The 19,638-nt window shown below is 67.0% G+C and overlaps 6 protein-coding genes across 6 annotated transcripts; 1 reads left to right on the top strand and 5 right to left on the bottom strand.

The window, feature by feature from the left end:
* Positions 1 to 930: 930 nt before the first annotated feature.
* EMIHUDRAFT_441202 (hypothetical protein) lies at positions 931 to 2,881 on the bottom strand (the record flags this gene model as incomplete). Its single annotated transcript, XM_005787005.1, has 7 exons — positions 2,661 to 2,881; positions 2,441 to 2,560; positions 2,261 to 2,366; positions 1,942 to 2,143; positions 1,415 to 1,692; positions 1,202 to 1,281; positions 931 to 1,124 (listed from the first exon to the last, which is right to left on the bottom strand). Coding segments are annotated over exons 1-7 (1,185 nt in total), but the record flags the coding sequence as incomplete, so codon positions are not given.
* Positions 2,882 to 3,786: 905 nt separating this feature from the next.
* Positions 3,787 to 5,009, bottom strand: EMIHUDRAFT_467564 (hypothetical protein; the record flags this gene model as incomplete). Its single annotated transcript, XM_005787004.1, has 2 exons — positions 4,508 to 5,009; positions 3,787 to 4,377 (listed from the first exon to the last, which is right to left on the bottom strand). The coding sequence occupies exons 1-2, from the start codon at positions 4,997 to 4,999 to the stop codon at positions 3,787 to 3,789; spliced, it is 1,083 nt and encodes a 360-aa protein (XP_005787061.1). The 5' UTR covers positions 5,000 to 5,009.
* Positions 5,010 to 5,691: 682 nt separating this feature from the next.
* EMIHUDRAFT_111170 (hypothetical protein) lies at positions 5,692 to 10,096 on the bottom strand (the record flags this gene model as incomplete). Its single annotated transcript, XM_005787003.1, has 5 exons — positions 5,692 to 6,111; positions 6,309 to 6,500; positions 6,714 to 7,225; positions 7,686 to 9,534; positions 9,755 to 10,096. The coding sequence occupies 5 exons, from the start codon at positions 10,094 to 10,096 to the stop codon at positions 5,692 to 5,694; spliced, it is 3,315 nt and encodes a 1,104-aa protein (XP_005787060.1).
* Positions 10,097 to 13,003: 2,907 nt separating this feature from the next.
* On the top strand, positions 13,004 to 15,732 carry EMIHUDRAFT_111169 (hypothetical protein; the record flags this gene model as incomplete). Its single annotated transcript, XM_005787002.1, has 4 exons — positions 13,004 to 13,449; positions 13,706 to 13,715; positions 14,784 to 15,174; positions 15,227 to 15,732. 4 exons carry the CDS (start codon positions 13,004 to 13,006, stop codon positions 15,730 to 15,732), a joined length of 1,353 nt encoding a protein of 450 aa, XP_005787059.1.
* Positions 15,733 to 16,810: 1,078 nt separating this feature from the next.
* Positions 16,811 to 17,580, bottom strand: EMIHUDRAFT_363375 (hypothetical protein; the record flags this gene model as incomplete). The annotated part of the gene is made up of 2 exons (XM_005787001.1): positions 16,811 to 17,487; positions 17,555 to 17,580. A coding segment is annotated over one exon (213 nt), but the record flags the coding sequence as incomplete, so codon positions are not given.
* Positions 17,581 to 17,811: 231 nt separating this feature from the next.
* Positions 17,812 to 18,588, bottom strand: EMIHUDRAFT_363373 (hypothetical protein). Its single transcript, XM_005787000.1, has one exon. The coding sequence runs from the start codon at positions 18,499 to 18,501 to the stop codon at positions 18,292 to 18,294; it is 210 nt and encodes a 69-aa protein (XP_005787057.1). The 5' UTR covers positions 18,502 to 18,588; the 3' UTR covers positions 17,812 to 18,291.
* Between the last annotated feature and the right edge of the window lie 1,050 nt (positions 18,589 to 19,638).

The following is a 19,638-nucleotide window of genomic DNA, read 5'->3' as shown; positions in this document are numbered from 1 at the left end:
GCCTGCCCTCGAGGGTGATGGCGAGGCCGACCGAATCGACCCAAGCGGCGGAATGCTTGAAGTACGGGCGGTGGAAAAGCGTGGCTTTGCGCCCCATCGGCGATCGCGTCGGACCCTCGCTGTAGGAGCTCTGCAACACACGGCCTGGCGGCGGCGACGCGCGGACAAAGTCGAGCTGCTGCGAGCGGACGAGTGCGAAGACGAGACTGAGGCGCCCGTGCTCGTGGTGGTAGTCGGCGGCGCACCTACGGTCGAGGAGCAGCTGCGGTGCTGCCGATGGTCGAGGGGGTGCTCGGTAATCTCCTGCCCGGCCTTTTCATCAGCGCACTGGTTGGTCTCTCGGCGGCTTCTTAGCGTTCTCTCAGCGTTTGTGGGCGGCAGCTCACCCTCCGAGGGCGACCACGCCGCGGTCCGTCGGGTCGCTGCCGTTCCACACGGCCGCAACGCTCGCGGGAAACGACTGCCTGCGTCGGCAGCCACGCGGCGTGAGGAGCGCGGCTCACGTACCTCAGGTAAACGCACGGAGGGGGAGGGCAGCTTCCCTGCCGGCAGCGCGCAGATGAGCATCTGTCGCAACGCGCGCCGCCTGGAGTGTGTGGCGGCGGGCGCGGCAATGGCGAGGCTGGCGGTGGCCCCTCCCACGCCCTTCGTAGCGGGCGGCTCCAACGCTGGCGTGCCCTCCTCCTCCCCCGTGTCGGTCTCCGGGTCGGCTTCGTCCAGACCCGACTGCAAGTCTGAGGGCCGGTCCCGGGCCTGCAGCGCGCTGTAGGAACCCGCGCCGGCAAGTACGACCCCCATCGCCGCCATCGCCCACAACACTGCTGCATAAGCGCCCGCGACCGGCCCTCTGTGCCCGTGCGCCGCGTCCGAACGCGCCTCGCTCTCCGTGTCGGCGGCGATGTCGGCGGCGATGATGAAGCTCCCGCTCTCCGACCGCGGGAGGATGGTACGGCTCGCGAGGCGGAGCGTCATCAGGGCGGGGGCGATGTAGATGAGGAGGGAGCCACCCGTCGCGCCGCCCAACGCCGCCAGCTGGTCGAGGGGAGGCTCGGCCAAGGCGACTGCGGTGATGGCGCCGAGAGAGAGGAAGACGTGGATCCGACCTTTGCCGCCGCTCGAGCTGCCTACGCTTGGTCGGTGCACAGGCGGTCGAGAGCGGGGCGGGGCGGCGCGCCCACTTGCCTGCCGAAGCGCGAACTGCCGAGCTGTTCCGCTAGGGTGAGGCGAAAGGGGCGCTCCAGCAGCGGGAACTCGAAGAGGACGGTCAGGAAGAGGCCGCACCTGAGAGGGACGTGGAGGGCGGAGGAGGGTGGGAGGGGAGAGTGCGAGTTGCTGCCGCGAGTCCGGGAGGTGGGGAGGCTTGCATTCTTGCGCTCGTGCTGACACACTCGAGGGGCGGGAGGGAGCCCCGCACCGGGCGATCGCGGCAAGCGGGTCGGCAGCAGCGTAGTTGTTGATGACAAGCGCCTGCACCGCCTCGCCAAAGGTAGCGAACCCGGCGCCCCCGATGCTGATGAAGAGCGCAGCTGCAGCAGAGAAGGCGATGGCAGCGGCAGCGCGGAAAGGGGCGAGGCGCGAGCCGTGTCGGTCGGGGCGCGTCTCTGCGTACATGAGCGGCGCGTTGAAGTGTGCCAGGTACGCGCTCGATGCGAGCGAGAGGAAGAAGGCCACGCTGCTCGCGCTCGGCGCGACCTGACGAAGGTTCCTAGAAGGTTCCTAGAAGGTTCCTAGCTCGGCGCGACCTGACCGCGAGTATGCGCACGGCGGTCAACGCGCCGCGACCACCTCTCGGCGTGCACCGCACCGAGGCACCACGGCCGGGCCGGGGAGTGATCGGCGGTCCGTCCCGGCGGAGTCGCAACTCCGATGGAGTGCATGCCTCCGCCGTGTCTGTCGTGCGTCTCTCAGAGAGTGTGCCCGTTCCTCTACTCGTCTCCGCACCGCGGCTAGACCGGCGATCTCGCCCTCAGGGTCTGCCGCGCGCTGCTCGAAGGTGGGGACCCACTGCACAACCTCGAAAAACTTGCCCTCGGGCCCGTAGGACGTGTCGAGAGCACGCGCGGCCATCGTCGCTGCTGTCGTCGCTGTTCCAGCGAGGCCAAAGGTCGACGCGGCAGAGAGCGGCTTGAGGGAAGGCAAAAGGCTGATCGGCGCGGGGTGGGAGGCGAGGTGAGGACGACAGGAACCGCGGTGGGAGGAGGCTAGTCTCGGCAGCAGCATCGTGGACGCAGAGAGGGAGTGCTGAGGCGAGGATGGGCACCAGAGCGGTAAGAGGACGGCGACGACCACGAGCAGCTGGATGCGCAGCCGCGGCAGCTCCTCTGGCGGCTCGAGGAAGAAGCCGATCAAGTCTGTCAAGCAGACGCCTGCGGGGGCGTGTCATGCGTACGTATCCGCCGGGGAGTCGAAAGCGGGAGCTGCTTCGTGTGTGCGCGCGCGCCAATGATGGACTGGCAGATGACCGCATTGTTGAAGCTGATCAGCAGCGTGCTCGACGAGACCAGCCACGCAGTACGCGGCCCGAGCGTTTTCTGCCACGCCGCCGTATACGAGCAGGTCCCTGTGGGATGCGACGAAGGCTCTTGGAACGGGCCGGCGCCTCGGCTGCCGCGAGTGGATGATGGCGCAAAAGGTCAGAGAGAACGCGGGCTGTGGCACGCCTGTCCGCTCGCAAGCCTCGGCAATGAGGGTAAACGTCCACGCGTTGAGCGTCCCGAAAACCAGCAGCAGGACGACGCCGACGCCGAGCGCCTCGGAGGTCGCCATCCCGTTGTCAGACAGCCGCTCCATCCCTGTCGGCAGCGTCAGCACGGCAAAGCCAACGATCGAGTTTGCGATATTGGCGGTGAGATTGCAGACGCTCATCGAGGCTTGCGGCTTCTCATTCGAGCAGCCCGACGACGGAGGCATGGCGCACGGAGGCGGATAGACACGGCGTTCGTCGGCACGGCAGCTCCAATGACTAGTTCGACAGCCAGCTCGTCAGCCATGACGCAGAAAGAATTTTACTACACAAGCCCCTCTCACAGCAGACTGGCTCGGACTGGCACTACAAATGGCACAGCAGGCGACGGCCCCTTACGGGTCGTCAAAGAGGCCGGCGTACTCCTCCGGCCGCTCCTCCCCCTCCCATCCTCCCCGGGCTCTGGCTCCTCCTCCTTCGCCCGCGCCCTCGCCCCCCGCCGGCGGCGGTTCCGTGCGGCCGTCGCCCCCGCCCCCTCCCCGCCCCCATCACGGCCGGAGCCGTACCACCCCGCGCGCACTAGGCGCAGAAAGAATTCTTATTTGAAAAGAAATTCCCGCAAAGAGGAACGAGAGAAGAATATATGATAAAGCGCCTGTTCACGGCATGGAGGGTGAGCCACACCGAACGTACCGACACTTCGTCCAGCGCTCTAAGCGAGAGCTCCTCGACCTCGGCACGGCGCGGGTTGCTGGGGGGGGGGGGGGGGGGGTTGGCGATTGCATCTGGCGCGGGGCGGCAGCACTGGTCAACGACGCGAGCTGAGAGCTGTGAGCTTAGCACTCAATGCCCCGCGTGCACCTGGTGTTACAATCTCGGCAGTCTCGACGAATCTCTTGGCACATCTCCGACTCTCCTTCTTGTGATCTCGGCGCATCTCACAGGCCGTAGAAGGAGCCGCCAATCTTCTCAAAGAGGACGGGAGCGAGCGCCGCCTGCAGTGCACCCGTAAGAATGCGAGGCCCCTACCTGAGAGTGCTAAGAAAGCGGATTGTGAAGATTGCAAGGATGGCATGTATCCAGGTTGTGCATTGATGGATAGGTTACGCGATCGCGGCCTGCTGCCGCTGAACGCACGCGGCGGTGAACTGCCAACCCGCGTGCATCGGTCCGCCCCCGGGGTCCTTGCGGCAGCTGCCGCCCGCGCACGTGCCCTTGTGCCTTTCCCACAGGTGCTGCGCCTTCGCAACCGAGCGCGGAGTAGGTGCCGTCCGGAACCCCGTGGCGTCGAATCCGGCCTGCCCCTGCACCTCCAGCCCCGCCACAGCCATGCCCAGCTCGGCCGTTCGACGGGAGAGTCCAATCTCAACCTTGTGGATCAGCTCGCTGCGTCTCGCCCATGGGATCGAGCACGGCTCCGCCTCGAGACGGCGCAGAAACACGTCCGACCCGTCGGGGACTCGGAGCATCACGGCGTAGCTCTGCGCGTGCGGCTCGTACTCGGGGACACACACGACCACGGCGCCGCACACTTCCGCGTCACCGCATCCCTCCCGCCACGCCATCCACCAGCCATCGGAGCGAAGGGGAGAGGCGGTTGACGACTTGTAGGGAAGCTTGTACTTTGGCGGCCCCAACCAGACGGGCCGCTCCGGAGGACCGGCGCCTGTGCGGCCGAGCAGCGGGCCTCGCACCTGAGCGAACGGTGGTCGGGTGACGTCGGTGGCAGGCGAGTGGTACAAGGCTCGGCTCAGGAGCTCTTTCGCGGATGTGCGGCGCGCGCTTTGCGAGTGTGCGGGGCCCCTCTCTGCTATGGCGGCGCACGGCGTCGTTGAGCAGGATCACGTGAGAGTAGCGATCAAGTGGTAGGCCGGCGAGGGTGCGGTGGTGAAGGCAAAGGTCGGAGGGAGGCAGCGTCCACTGTGGGCGCAGCTCAAAGTTGCTCGGTGGCGTCTCCTCGCTCCGAGCAAGCGCTTCCCTCAGGACTCGCCTCACGCCTCGCCCAAGCTCCTGTGAAGTGGGGACACCCGGGGCGCGTGGCCTGGGCGCCAATTCCGCAGGCTTCAAAAGTCTAGGTGTTTGCAACGGCCAAGACGGCGTCTTCGCTACACTGGTGGCGTGAGAGCCAGGGCAGCTGTCCGGGTGCGCCTCTGTCACGTTGCCAGCCGCCAGGTTGAGGATAAAGTGAACACGGGGGTCGTCGACGACGCCGATACGGAGAAAGTACTCGAGGTTCCGCCTGCGGAGCTGCAGCTGCTGTGGCGCGTCGCTCGCGCGCTCGGCGTAGTGGAAGACCACGAGGGTGCGGTCGCGCATTGCACAATCGACACTCGACACAACCAACCAGAAATCGACATGCGGCGTAAAACTTCAAAACCGGCGCGCAAGAGAAGAGATTTTTAAAGAAGTTTATAGAATTGCGGAAGAAATACGACACTCAGGTTGTGTTATTTAGTGGGGCGTTTACTCATGCACATCACTTCACACTTTGGGCTCTCTACAGGACACAGTCACAGATATCGCCGCGGCCCGTGCCGGGATGGAGAATCGCGCGATGGGCAGCGTGTGTGGCTCGGCACGCGCCATCTCGAGGGCCACGATACGGCACGCGACGTGGGGCGGCACCATCACGCCATAGATGCGTTCCATCCGCGCGAAAAACAGGTTCGGGTGCAGCGGTCGGTGGCCTCGATGATGATCAGACACCCACGGGTTCTGGTAGTAGGTAGAAGAGCGACGCGCCCGCGTTCCATCCGATTGCGTGCGGATGCAGTCGCTCACCGTGCCGCGCGGCCCCGGCGAGCCAGTACACGCCGTGCCCCAAGCGGAGCAGCGCCGCCGACGAGATCAGGCCCCGGGGAGCCGCGGGAGCCGCACCGTAGCTCCCGGTGTGCCCGCCCACAGCGCGCTCGCGCTCGCGCGGCGCGCTATGGGACAGCCCAGGCGCTAGGCGGTTCCGGTGGGAGCAAAAGAATTTTACTACGGCGGAGTTACGGCGCTCGGATACCCTAGCCCCCAGATGCGGCTGCCGCGCGAGCCGCGGCGGCGAGTGCTCTCGGCGGCGGCGCCGGCTCGGCGAGGAAGACCTGCGGCGCCCTGCGCTCTCGCGTAAAACGAGAGGCGCCGTCCGGCGGGCGCGCCTCCTCCTCCTCGGCCTCCTCCTCTACCTCGATCTGCACGGCCTCGTCCGATGCCCCCGTCTCCGCAATCGTCGCCGCTGCGTCTGCGAATGTCGCAACTGACGCCGCCGCGTTCGCCTCCGCCGCCGTCTCTGTCTCCGCCTCCGCCTCCACCTCAGCCGTGTCCATCGCCACTGCTTCTCCGGGCGGCGGTGGGCTGCGGCTGCGGCTCGAGCCCGGGCTGCTCCCCGCGCTCTCCTCTGCGCTCTCATCCAGCCAGAACTGGCAGCCGTAGTCAACGAGCAGCTCCTCGCCTGTCCACAGCCGCGGGCAAGCATCAGTCGCGCAGCGAGCTGCTGCACGCTCGGCTAGACCTCACCCACGTCTCGGCTAACCAACCGCATACCGGCCGCATACCGACATCTCGGCCGCATACCGGCCTCATACTGGCCGCATCTCGGCCGCTTCTCGGCCGCATCGCCTGGCTGGATGAGCCGCTGCGTCACCACCGAGACGGCAACTTCGCCGGCCCCAGCCGCGTAGTGCAGCACGAAGGCTACGTTCGGCTGAGGCGCGATGCCCGTGTAGTCGTTGATGAAACGCGTCTCGTTGCCGTACTTGGCCGCGTCGATGTCGAACCGGCGCCCCGTCCGCCGCTCGCACACCTCCACCAGGTAGCGCGAGGTGTCGTACGCGCGCTGCGGTGTCAACAGGGGTGGGGCCGAGAGTCAACCCACTGCGTCTCACGAATGCGGAGACTGAAGGCTCCAAGGAGGTTCCACTAGAAGCTCCCGCTAAAAGCAAGGAGGTTCCACTAGAAGCTCCCGCGTGAAGCTCCCGCTAGGAGGCTCCTAGAAGGCTCCTAGAAGGCTCCACGATGGCTCCTAGAAGGTTCTCTCCTGAGGCTTGACAAGGCCGGTGTAGTTGCCCAGCACGGCTCCGCACGGCAGGGTGACGGAGGCAAAGAGGCCGAACGCGCCCGCCGACGCGCCCGCCGCTCCCACCGGCGCCGCGGCGGGGTGCTTTGGCGGCAGCGGCTGTATTGAGACTCCGCCCATGCACCGCCACTGCGCCATCTCCATCCGTGCCGACGCCAAACCGGCAGCGTCGGTGGCGGCGTCGGCGGCGTCGGCGCGCGCCCCACCCACCGCCGGCTCCACCCAGAGCAGGAAGGGCGCGTAGACCACCCCGGCCGGCCAGTTGGGAGGGAGCGTGCGCGGCCTCGCCCGCCGCGCCGACCCGCCCTCCCTCCCCCGCCGGCCGGCGGCGGCGGCTATGTCGAGCGGCACGCAAGACCAGCCGGCGCCCGCGGCGTCGAGCGACCACGCCCAGTCGGGGTACAGACCGGCCGCCTCCGCGCCGCGGTCGAAGGCGGCGACCGTCGCGGGGTCGTGAATGTGGTGCACCGGCTCCCAGGACGCGCCTAGCTCCGGACGAGAGAGGCTTGAAACGTCGAGTCGTGGTGCGGGGAGTTGCCCCGCTTAGCCTGTCAGTATGTGTGTCTGTGTGCGCGCACGTGTGCAGCTGCGGGGTGCGCATGTGCGGGTGGTGCGTCAGCGTGAGCGCTCCTCCCCCGGTCGGGTCGCGCCACTTGATGAGGTATTCCGAGGCGCCCGAACGGCTGAGGCGGCGGCCGAGGATGCACTCGAACTCACACATCGCCTCCGCCTCCTCGCCGCCGTCCCCGCTGCTACCACGGCCGCGCCGCCGCCGCCGCCGCCGCGCGCCGCTGCCCTGCACGCGCTGGCGTTTGCGGCTGCCGCCGCCGCCGCCGCCGCCGCTTCCTCCGCCGCCGCTTCCGCTTCTTCCTCCGCCGCCGCCACTCTCGCCGTCTCCGCCGCTGCGGCTGGTGGCGTCGCCGCCATCGCCGCCAATGCCAGCACCTCCGCCGCCGCCGGTAGCGACGGAAGCGGCGGATTGGGAGCAACGCAGCGCCTCCCACCCTCCCGGGGGCGCCTGGAGCAGCGCCTCGGCGGGCGGCGTCAGGCTGCGGCGGAGGAGCGACGCCGCCGTCGACGGGGCGGACTGACCACCCTCCTTCCCGCGCAAGGCCACTCTCTCCGCCTCTCCCTCAGCCTCCGCCTCCGCCGCTTCGCCGCCAGCGCCCGTCGGCGCCGCCACAGCCGCCACAACCGCCGCCGCCGCCGCCGCCGCGTGTGGCTGCGCGGGCGGAGGGGCTACAGGCGGCGCTGGCGACGGCGCGGGCGGCGCGCTTTCCGCGCCGTCGGCGGGCGCGTTGTCGGCGTTGTCGGCGTCGTCGTCGCCGCTGCACGAGGACGCCGCGCGCGATACGTACGTTGACACCTCGGCCAAGTAGGCAGCGGCTCGCTGCGCAATCTCGCGCACCTTGTCGGACGCCTCGGGCGTGTCCTCCAAGGCCAGCAGCCGCGGCAGCGCGCCGACGGAGAGGAGCATCCGCGCGGTCTCGTGCCCGCGGTAGGCGAAGTTGAGCATCGCGCGCGCGGCGCCGCCGCCGAGCGAGGCGTTGTGCAGCCCTGTGCGGCTGTGGGTGCAGAGCCACCGCGCCGAGGGCAGGGAGACGGTGGCGCGCCTAGAGGGCGGGCCGTGGCCGAGAGGTGTGGCCGAGTCATAGCTGAGGAGCCGCGGGGATCCGGTGGCGCGCTTTGCGAGGAGCAGTGGCACGAGGGCCGACAGCAGCCCGCTCGTCGACACCTCCTTGGCGCCCTGCCGGTCGAGGCTGAGGTTGGCCACCACCGCAGAGATGACGTAGCACAGCCCCAACGCCGCGCGCTCGCGCTCCGCGTCCGTCTCGCCGCTCTGCGAGGCAGACGCCGCACCCGCGCCGCTAGCCCCGCCGCCACCGCCGCCGCCGCCGCCACCGCCGCCGCCGCCACCGCCGCCGCCGCCGCCACCGCCGCCGCCGCCGCCGCCACCGCCGCCGCCGCCGCCGCCACTACCCGCCTGCGCCTGCGCCTGCGCTGGTACTGCCGCCGCCTCCACCGAGGACCCCCCTGCCGCCCCGCTCGCCGCCGCCGCCGCCTCGCTCTCCGCTGCCGCCTCACTCGCCGCCGCCACCGCCGCCTCCTCCCCGCCAGAGGCAGCGGCCGCCGGCGACGTCGCGCACGGCGCCTCCCCGCCTGAGCAGGCCTCCGCCGCCGTGGGCGCCTCGCGCGCACCGAGGTGCGAAGCGCCAGGCTGCGAGGCGCCGAGCTGCGACGCGCAGCTGCGGAGCGTCTCCGCCAGCAGCTCGCCGGCTCGCGCCTTGACAAAGAGCCGGGCGTGGCCCGGGGCGGCGCCAGCGAGGTGGCTGAGCGAGACGAGGGCCCACTGGCGCTCGATCAGAGATGGCGCGCGCGGCGCGCCCTGCCGCAGCAGATCGCACAGCTCGCCGACCGCGCCCGCGCTGGCCAGCGCCGCTGCGCAGTCGCCGTCGCCCGAGAGGACACCCACCAGGAAGAGGGCGCGGTTGCGGCAGGCGATGGAGTCGCCGCGCAGCGAGGAGAGGAGGCGCGACCGCAGCGTCGCAGCCAGCTCCGACGTCCGCGAGCGGCCGCCGCCCAGCCGGCGGATGCAGTGCAGCAGCAGCAGCCGGGACGACTCGATTGAGTCGGACTGCTCGGGAAGCGCGCCGGCGTCGCCGGCGTCGACCGAGATGCCGAGGCGCGCCAGTGCGTCGCGCGGCGGCTGCTCGCGCCCCTGGGCCAGCAGGTCGACGCGGCTGCCGCGGATCATGAAGACGGTTTTCTTCGCGCCGTAGTAGACGGTTGTTGCCTTTCGCGCCGGGGTGAGAATGTAAGCTCGCACTTCGTTGTGAAGACTGGGCCGCGCCACCCAAGAACTTTTGTGCGCAAAGGTGGGACGTGGCTTGCCGCGGTTGTTGAAGTATAATTGGCTTGCCGCGGTTTTGTCGTAGCCGGGCGGGTCGATGGTAATTTGGAAATTCCAGTTATATCCGGCGACAACGCCAAGCATTGCCATCCATTGGCGCGACCTCAACCTTTTCCGCCGAATCCAGAGACGACCACCCCGCCTCCATCAACGCGGGGCATCCGGCCGCTGCACAAACGCCAAACACGCAGAGGCCGGGGCAGAGGACATGCTGGATGTCGTCAAATAGGAAGCGTGCAATCTTGTACTCCTCAGAGTTCTTGTCAATGCCACCACCCCACTTCTCGAGCACTGCAGGGGCAGTGATCTTGTTGTTGCCGCCGCGGCCTCGAGGAAGGAGGGTGGCGGCGAGCCCGCATGAGCCAACGAGGAGGACGATGCCGACGGCTTTAGCTCGGGACCGATTCGGCCCGCCGACTTGCGGAGCCGGCACGATGAGCGACATATTGGGCGACGAAGCCCCCGACGCGCGGCGAGCGACTACCTGGAAGTCGGCGCTCAAATCGTTTGATGTTACTTGTTAGGTTAAAAACTCGGTGTGGCGTCATGCCACGCAGGTCTTTTTTGTAAAATTCTTTTTTGTGTTAGGTATGTTGTTGAGCACTTGAGCACTTGAAGGGTCGATTCCGCATGGTACGGGACCCCTCGATCGTCTCGCCCTCCCTCACTGGTTGGTGTGTTCATTGGGGGGGGTCATAACAAACACGGTACACAGGATCGAGGTGCACGCTGCAGAGGCAGTGTCGTCCCCCTTCTCCCCGACGGCGATGGCGGTGTGACCGATCGAGCTACAAGAGGAGCTTGTTCAGCATGATCCGGGTATGTTGTTGGCAAATCAAGACACAGAGCTCACACAGAATCACAGTGTTCTGTTTTAGTATCTGTGTTAGTTAGTGCCATTGCGCGCAGTCCCGTTCCCTCTGTCGTGCGAGGGAGCTTTGTTCTAAAAGTGAATCGTGCTTTGCGACCGCCTTTTTGTACCGTAAAATTCTTTTTTATTCAACGCAGTGTAGCCCGGGGCAGCTCGACGGGGCAGCAGTCGTTATTGACGCTGCAGCGATCGGGGACCGTCCCACAACAACACCCTCTAGACTAGGGCTGACTGAAACCGCAACACATTCACAGGGCAGGAGGCAGCGGCAGGCCGTTGCTCAGAGCGAGCTACAGTTGCACGCACGCTAGACTGCCACAATCAGAAACGCCTCAGTCAAACCTCACCGAGTACCCACCCACCCTCACGCACAAATAGTGTTCAGCAAACCACTCAAGGATTGGCGCCCAATGCCGTCCAGCTCTCGACCAGCGGCACCGGGCCAACAGTGCTCAAACTTTACCGGTATGAGACCGGTATTTGGCGATATTTTGATTAGTTTTGGAGTGGTATGGTATAGTGGTATGCGAAAGTGGTATGCGGGGTTTTCATTAGTTGTAGCGGCTGTCGGTGTGGTCCCGGGGGCGAAACCATGCAAAAGTGCGGGTATTACCCGGGTATACCCGGGTTTTTTCAGGTATACCCGCAAAATACCCGGTATTTTGCCGATTTTGCCGATTTTGCCACCAAGAAGGCACTCCGACTCGCTTTGATTTCCGTGAGGCAACTGGTATCCCGTACCACTTTTTGATTAGTGCAGGCCTTGGGGTTGATTAGCCAAAAACTCCCATACCGGTAAAGTTTGAGCACTGCGGGCCAAGGCCCGCGCATGCAGGGGTGGTCGGATAATCGATCTGCAAATTACATGTGCCTTGCTTGGCTGTGTTCGCCTCCACCTACGTCATCTACAGGCACCCCCAGGCGTGCTGGCAGCCCATCGAGGCGCCAAAACAGCTTGGCGTTGACTGGCCACACGGATTGCCATATGTAAGCGCCCATGGCTCGCACGTATCAATCGCAGGTGTCGAATCAGACATAACAGAGGGAGCGAAAATTGTCTGACAGGCGCAAGCACATGTTTCGCCATTAGTGGCTATGTTTTCCGCCAGTCCAGCACGAGTCCAGGTCGAGAAGCTGCAGGACGTGCCGTCACTAAATGAGGTGTCGCCAGTTAATTGAAATTTGCCACTGGACTGTTTGACTGCGATTCTGTATCCATCACACCCGTATTCATCTTTCTGCCCTCGTGATTCGCGCAAAGGAGTACTAGGGAAGTCAGCGCAAGAGGCGCAGCAGTAGTGCACGAGCTCCACCGGGACGCGGGGGCAGTAATTCATCGACAACACCTGAGCGGAGCGGGGGGAGCGCCCTCCTTTAGACGCGGGGAGAAGACGGATGGGAGGCGACCGTCATCTCAGGCGTGGGTACCGGGGCAGAGTCTGTCTAGCGCTGTCTACGCGTTCTTGTCGACGAGGGAGGTGCAGGGCTCTACAGGTGGAAGCGCCTACTGAACGGTACCTCAGCACAGGAGGTGACGTCGGGAACGCCGAGTGCGGTTGCAAGCATGGGGACGGCAGCGTTGTCGTCCGTGCACGGCGTGGGGGCAAAAGCAAACAAGTACAGGGTCGCTGCGAGCATTGCTGACCTACGCTGCGAAAGAAGGGTCAGCTACCAGCACGCCACGCTCTGGACTGCGTCGGGCCGCGAGGTAGTAGCGACACCAGAGCGCCCGTCTTCGCGCGCGAATATAGTTAGCGCGGCCGTGCGCCTTGCTCGCGTGCGGGGAATTGAGCGGGGCGGCGGGGCCGGGGATGAGCGGGGCGGCGGGGGCGGGCGGGAGGCGGCACCTTTGCTCGCGAAAACGAAAGATATTACGGTTCCCGTCGGGTTCGTTAGAGCTCTATTAGCTTTGGGGGTAGGAAAGCAGAAAGAAATGAGGACGATTAAACTCGGGAAATGAGGACGTTCCCCAGCGCTTGACGGGAGGGGCGCAAATTCCGGGCTGCGCGCAGTAGGATTGAGCTGATCCGAAAGACCAATCGGCCCGGGAGGGATCGCGCAAGGGCCGCCGAGCAGGCAGCTGGCAGGAGAAGAGGAGCGCTTTCATCTGGAAGGAGGAGGCCAAGCGGCAGCAGTGCGGCGTGCCCTACGCGGTGGCGCCGCCCTCCTTCTTCTGCTGCCTCGAGAGCAAGCAGGCACGAGCGATTGGACCAGCCGGGCCCGTAGCGTAGCTGTTTGCGAATGGGGCAGTTCTGGAGCGGCCGCACAGTGGTATCCCCCTGTAGTGTATGTAACTGTAGAGAGGACTCGGTTTGGGGAGGGCGCGAGTGGGAGACTTTTCGGCGGTCGAAATGCGCCGGCGCCCCAGCGTAGAGGGCCTTGTGTAGCCCTCTTTTTGGTATAACAAAATGCGGCGATTTGGATGCGTCCTGTGGGACGACCTGTTGGGACGACCTGTGGGACGACCTGTGGCAGCGATCGATGCCGGCGCCGGACGCGGCGGCGAGGCACACGGGCGCCGGCGTGGCGCGTCGGCAGGCCCACCACGAGCGGATGCGCGACGAGCGCGCTCGGGAAGTGGCCGCGGGCGACGCGGAGCTTCCGCCGGAGGACGACGCGGTCGAGATGGCGAGCGCCGCCCACGTGCTGGACAGCGTGGCGGAGGTGGGCCCGAACTACACCCTGCTGCGCAGCAAGGAGACGAAGGCGAAGCGGCGGAAGCGACAGCGCGAGGATGCCAGGGTGGCGCTCGACGGCCACACTGTCCTGCCCACCGGATCGCGCCTCGAGATCTTCTGCGACAGCGAGCGGTGGTACCCCGCGACCGTCATGGCGCGGGAGGAGGACGAGGACGGACGGATCGTGCACGAAGTCGAGTACGACGGCTACCTGGATCGGCGGTGGTGGCACATGCTGGACGACGAGCGGTGGCGCGCCGTCCAGAGGAGTCACACAGGAGAGCCCCCAACACGCCACATTTTCAGCAGCAGACGGGCCGCCGTGAGGGCCCATCCTATATCGAAGGATGGGGTTCACCGCCGTCCCCCGCGGCCTCCTCACGCCCCCAGCGGCGGCGTGCCGCTCGGCCAGACTGGTGGGGTTCGCGCACAAGCGCCAGTTCAACACAGAGAGCCCAACAGTCCGCACATGAGAGTCCTCCCCTCCGCCCCCAAACCAGAGCAGACGCCGGGGGGTGCGCCACGTATGGCGAAAGCAAACGCACGACGGCCGCCGGCGGCCGTTGAGCCGCTGCCGCCGTTCGAGCCTTGTATGTCCGTCCGTCGCCGCCTGTGGCGAGGGCAGTGGAGGTGTGAGATTTGTGCTCGCAAGTGGTGGGCGGGCGAAAGGGTCGGGCGGCGAAAGAGAGCAGACAGCGCGAAATGCGGACTCCTCTTGTCACATCCACTCCTCGTGTCACCTGGTCATGGTCGTCGCTTCCCTGGCCGGTCTCCGAGTCCTGCTCCTCGCCCGAGTCCTCGTCCAAGTTCGAGTAGTCTTCCTCGTCTTCGTCCTCTTCGTCGATCTCGTCGAGCCGGCTCCTGGCCCGACGCCCGTGACGCTGGGGCCGACTTGCTACGCGCGCTGCGACCCGGACCGCCACCTCTGCTGCCGCGTGTGCTACCCGTAGTCCTTGCCGGCGAGCGAGTGCCTTTTGATTCAGGTCCTCACGGCGAGTAGAGTGCAAGCCTCTTCTCTAATCAATATGGCAGCTACACAGTCTGAGTCTGCGAGTTGGCAGCCCGGTTGGCCTAAAGGAGCGCACGCGCGCGCCGTGTAGCGTCGGTCTGTATCAATTCCAGCAGGTCTTCCCCAACCACCTCAGCATCCGAACCCACGTTGGTCGTTGGATGGAAAGAAAGAAAGAAGACAGGTCCCGGGAGGGATGGGAGGACGGCACGCCGCCACCACACAGCGCCAACCCGGCTGGGTTCAACTAGACTCCACCAGCCTGGCCGAGGCGCGCCGCATGTGCTCTGTCTGTGGGCGCGGTGGCCGAGTACCTGGCCGAGTACGCCCCGAGCGGCGAGCCGACCGTGTGACTCTGCCTCATCACAAAGATCAGAGTGCGCGTGGTCGAGGTGAACTGGCTGCGCGAGGTGGAGGGCGAGGACGACGTCTACGAGACCCGCAGGGGTGGAAGGGGTGGGCGACGGTTCGGATCAAGCTAATCTACGACCCCTGCTCCCGAGTCAAGGAGGTGACGTAGGGCGGCGGTCCACGCCGCTGGAGCCGGCCACGGGCCCCATCCGCCGCTTCCGAGGACGCTGACGCGGCCGAGGAGGAAGGGGCGGGCGAGGCTGGCGCCGCGGGCAGCTCGAGCGGCGCCGTCGACGAGATGGAGTGCGAGCCGCCGTCGTCCCCGCCTGCGCGCGAGCAGCCAGTGCTGCGCGGTACCGCGCGCCAGCGGTACGGCTCAGGCGCCGTCCTCTCGGACGACCCGCGGGAATGGCTGAACGACGAGCAGCTCGGGCGTCTGGCCATCTGCGCGGGCGACCAGCGCTGCGCAGAGCGGCCTGTTACGACTGCGTACCCGCTCGACGGGCAGTCGTTTCAGACGGGCGAGGTGTTCGCGACCACGCGCTCCAAGGAGGCTCTCAGCAGCACCGACCGCTCGCGCCTCTTCCACTTTTGCCTCGGCATGCACTGGCGCGGTGATCTGCGCGCCGGCGAGATCCGTCTTCTTTTGGGAGCCCTATGGCTCAGACCTGCGCGCTTCGGACCGAGCGTCGGGGCAGCTGCGCGAGGCAGCCGATGCAGCATGCGGCACCCGGGGCTGGTCCGTAGTGATCCTCCGCCTCAAGCTGCAAGACGACGCCTTCCAGTGCGGCGTGTGGGCGAGCTGGTTCCGGCAGAGGTTCCACGCGTGGGTCGCGCGGGGTGACTTCCAGGAGCCATTGAATGACTTCTTGCTGCGCGGGACGCCGCTGCGCGACCTGTCGGGGTTGAGAGGCAGCGAGCTGCGAGACGTCTCGCGGGCGAATGGCGTCTTCATCGCCGAGGAGCGCCTGCGACTCCGCGGGCTGCTGCAGGCCTACGCCGAGACAGGCACAAACCCCTTCGGGGACGCTGGCGCCTTCCTCCACGACTTTGCTGACGACGGTGAGGCGTCCAGGAGTGGGGACGGGGAGGCGCGCGAGGCGGCGATCCTGCAGCTCCTCCTAGACGCGGGGAGTGCGGAGAACCCAATCGGGGGACCGGAGGGACTCTAGTAGCTGCTGGGTGTGTGCAGGGAATCTCAGGGAGCAGAGCCAAAACAGCAACGGGTGTCTGTCGTGGGTGCGTGCTTGGGTGGTTGTGTGCTCTCTGCCGCTTTTGATTGTCAGACCACGACACGTCCCGATGTAGAAACATCATGGGAGCACCTCAGATGCGTCTGAAGACCGCAGGGTGGCACCAAATCGGGCGCCAAAGGTCGGCAGAAGGCGCCGAGGGGCCAAAATGGCCCCGTTGGGCTCGTTCCGAGGCTTGGACGGACTCTCGCGGCTGACTCGTGCGCGATATCCCCCCCCCCCCCACAGCAGCAGCGCTCTGCTGCTGGGGGGGTCCGAACCCCCCCCCCCCAGCAGGAGCGCTCTGCCTGTGGGGGGTGCTGGCATCTCTGTATAGACAGCAGCTGTAAGTAGCATGTGTTCCAGTGGCGAGAATTTATGGTCGACACCAAAATCAGTGGTCTCACCGGCGGGCCCTCCTACTGCCAACCGGGCTCGAAGGCGCGGTGAACACAACCGCCTCGAGCGTACGCTCAAACACGAGCCGAGGGTGGAGGGGGGCGGCGGCGAAGAGGCGGGAGAGCTGGGTCCGTGCGCTCTGCTGCTCACCCCCCCCCCCCCCCCCCTAGAAGGAGGGATGGCTTTAGATGTGCAGGGGGGGTACCGAGCAATGTGCGGCCCCTCAAAGGGCCCCGGGGGCGCTTTCGAGGCCCCAGCTACCAAAACACGCCTTTAGAATGGTCCCGAGCGGCTCCCACGACCCCCCCAGCACCCGAGCTGCACGACACGACCGCTTGTTTGAACATTAGCGACACAAGTAATTAATCATGTGGGTTGTGTCATCGTGGCCCCCCCCTCTAGTCGTCCCAAAGTCTCTCCGTTCTCCGATTCTCCTCCTTGTCTCGCGCGCCTCTTTTGCGGCCTCATCCCTAGCCGCCAGTGGTAGAACTTCTTCCTAGAACATACTTACCTCTTACGCAACACACGGTCACGGCTCACGCACCGACTGCAACCCCGACGCCCGAGGCGAAGGGCGTATGCACACCCAGTCTGCTGTGAGCGGGGCTGTGTTGTTAATTAAGAATTCTTTGATCTTTCTTTCTGTCTCTCTGGCATCTGGGCACGGCACAGCGCACACTGGCACGGACATAAAGCCGTACAGATGGACACAGGTGCACGGGCAATTCATCCAACCCACGCACGTGGCACAACTAGCGCTCAATAACTTCGGGCCGATCGTGCCACCCACCCACAATGCACTCCACACGCTCTTTTCAACCCTGCCACGCATTCGCTAGCGGCGCTCCCGCGGGTGCGAGTCCCGCTCGTCGCCGCGCCGCCACGGGTGAGGGTGTGCCGCGCCGTGTCCGCGCTCGTCGTAGTGGTCGCGTTCGCGCGAGCGCTCGTCGTGCCACCGCTCGCGGCGGCGCTCGTAGTCTTCCCGAGTTTCGACGGGGGCGGACAGGCGCTCGCGCCGAGCGTCGGGCTGCGGGGCGCTGGGATGCATGGAGTCGCTCCGGCGGCGGCTGTAGTCTTGTGCATCCCACGACGCGCGCCGCACCAGCAGGGGCTCGCCACCGCCGCCACCGCCACCGCCGCCGCCGCCGCCGCCGCCGCCGCCGCCGCCGCCGCCGCCGCCGACGCTGCCGCCGCCGACGCTGGCTCCGGCGGGGGCGGCGCGGCATGGCGGGGGCGAAGGCGTGCGGCTCGGCCGCGCATGTGGCGCCGACTCCATCACGAGGACTTGCGCGGCGCCTATTCACAGCTCTTCTATTCACAGCTCTTCTATTCACAGCCTCCATCACGAGGACTTGCGCGGCGCCTATTCAGGCCGGCACCGTGAAGAGACGCAGATCATGCGCCCCCATCTGAGGCGAGCGGGTGGACGGACGCCAGCGCGATGCAGCAGGTCGGCCACGGTGGACGCGTCGGCGGGCGAATTCAGGTCAAAGATGACCTGCGCGCGCGGGAAAAGGGTATGGAGCGGAAAGGGTGGAGTGTCACGGTGGGGCGTGGGTATGCACGTGGCCTTTGCGGGTGGGGGGTGGGGGGTGGGGGTGGAGAGGGAGATCCACGCACCTTCCATCGCACGTCGCCACCTCCAGCGCTGCCGTCGGGGCGAGCCGGATATAACTTGCTAGGAACCCACGGCGTGGGGGTGCGAGTCGGACGCGCCTCCCGGTAGGGGTTGAATGGCGCCGGGCGCGTCTCCCGGGCTGCTGCCGGCGGCGCCTCCGCCCCGCTCGATGCGCCGCTGCTGCCGCCCGCACCGCCCTCGCCGTTTCCGCCGCCCTCGCCGCCCTCACCCTGCTCGCCGCCCTCTTCGCCTGCGCGGGCCTCGCCACCGCCCTCGCCGCCCCCGCCGCCCCCGCCGCCGCCCTCGCCCTCGCCGCCGCCCTCGCCGGCCGCAGGCTCCTCCGGCTCCCCCACCCGCCCTGGCGCCGGGTCGCCAAAGAGATGCTCAGGCCTCTCGCGGCGCGCGGAAGCGCCCAAAGGTTGTCTGTTGCTAAAGTTCGGCTTGCCTCTGTCGGGCCTCATCTGCTGCAGCGGGGTCGGGGCTCAGCGAGGCTCCGACGAAGGGGAGGGGGGGCGCGCAGGCGCCTCCTCGCAACTCACGCCCTCCTGCTGCAACTCATCCCGGATGGCGTCTGCGGTCGACCAGTCCCGCCGGCGCTTGGCGGCCACCCACGCGTCGAGCCTCTGCTCCACAGCCTTCGACACGCACCTCTGCAGGACGGTCTTGGCGGAGGGCGTTTTGTGCTGCCTCATGCGCACCTCCGAGGCGGAACCCCGGCTCTTCGGCTACGCCGCCTCCCTGGCCTCCCTCCCGGGGGCAGCACTGGGGCAGCACAGCTACTCAGACGGCGTGCCAGCAAAGAGAAAAAATGACGTCGAGCGCCTCTTGGGTCTCTGCAGGCGCCGATGGTCCGTTGCAGGTCCTTGTTCGCTAAAGAAAAGCCAAAACTGCGTTTCCATTCGATGCCGGGCGTTGCCCACTCCCCGAGGAGGTCTTGCCAACTCCTCTCTCGACCGCTCTACACTACGCCGCCGCTCTTCTCGCACACTGCGCAGCTCACGGCCCAGAGCCTAGTCGTCTTTTGCCGATTTCTGTAAGCGTCCATTTTTGAATAGGTTTGGAAACCACCGAGGGGTACGATTCCACATAATTCATCCGACGGAAACGAGGCGATGGCACCTGATTCGGGGAGCAGTGGGGGGGGGGGGGTGAGGATTTGGTTCTGAAGAAGGTGGGGCATTACCGAGGGGGATGGGGTAGGGTCACCGTTTGAGCGAGCGGGGGCTGTGGCGCCGACGGCGGCACCCTTGTACGAGGCTGTGAGGGGAGCGGCGGCGAGAGGGGGGGCGGCGGCGACGCAGGCGAGCCGCGCGCGCGCGACTGAGGGAAGCGCGGGCGGCGGGAAGAAGGAGAACGGCGGCGGCGGCGAGGCGCAAATCGGGGGCGGCGGAAGTGGGGGCGACGGCGGCGGCGGAGTGAACGGCGGCGCGCGCACGGACGGCGACGAAATCGACGGCGGGAAGGGGCGGGGCTGCATGGCGGCGGCGGGCGCGCGCTCATATGTCGTGCTTTCGCATTGGCACTTCACATCCTCCTCGGCGACCTGCGTGCGCGGGAACGGCAGGGGTCATGTCGCGCGCACCGGGCGGCGCCGTGCTCGCAGCAGCCGGGATCGCGGCAGAGTATGGTGGAGAGCTCTACCCGCGCACCTGCCCAGCAGGAGCTCGACGCCGCTCCTGGCAGGCGAGGCAGGGATCTCGGCGACGTTGGAGAGCGGGCGCACGATCGATGAGCTGAGACGCAGCGCGCCGTGCCGCCGCTGCCGATGGCGCCGGCCGCCGCTGCTCGGCGACACGCTTCGCGACTCCTGTCAGCGGCGCGGGCATGCG

Source organism: Emiliania huxleyi (assembly GCF_000372725.1).
Source record: "Emiliania huxleyi CCMP1516 chromosome Unknown EMIHUscaffold_147, whole genome shotgun sequence".
Taxonomy (NCBI): domain Eukaryota; phylum Haptophyta; order Isochrysidales; family Noelaerhabdaceae; genus Emiliania; species Emiliania huxleyi.
This window is presented reverse-complemented; position numbering and strand designations above follow the sequence as displayed.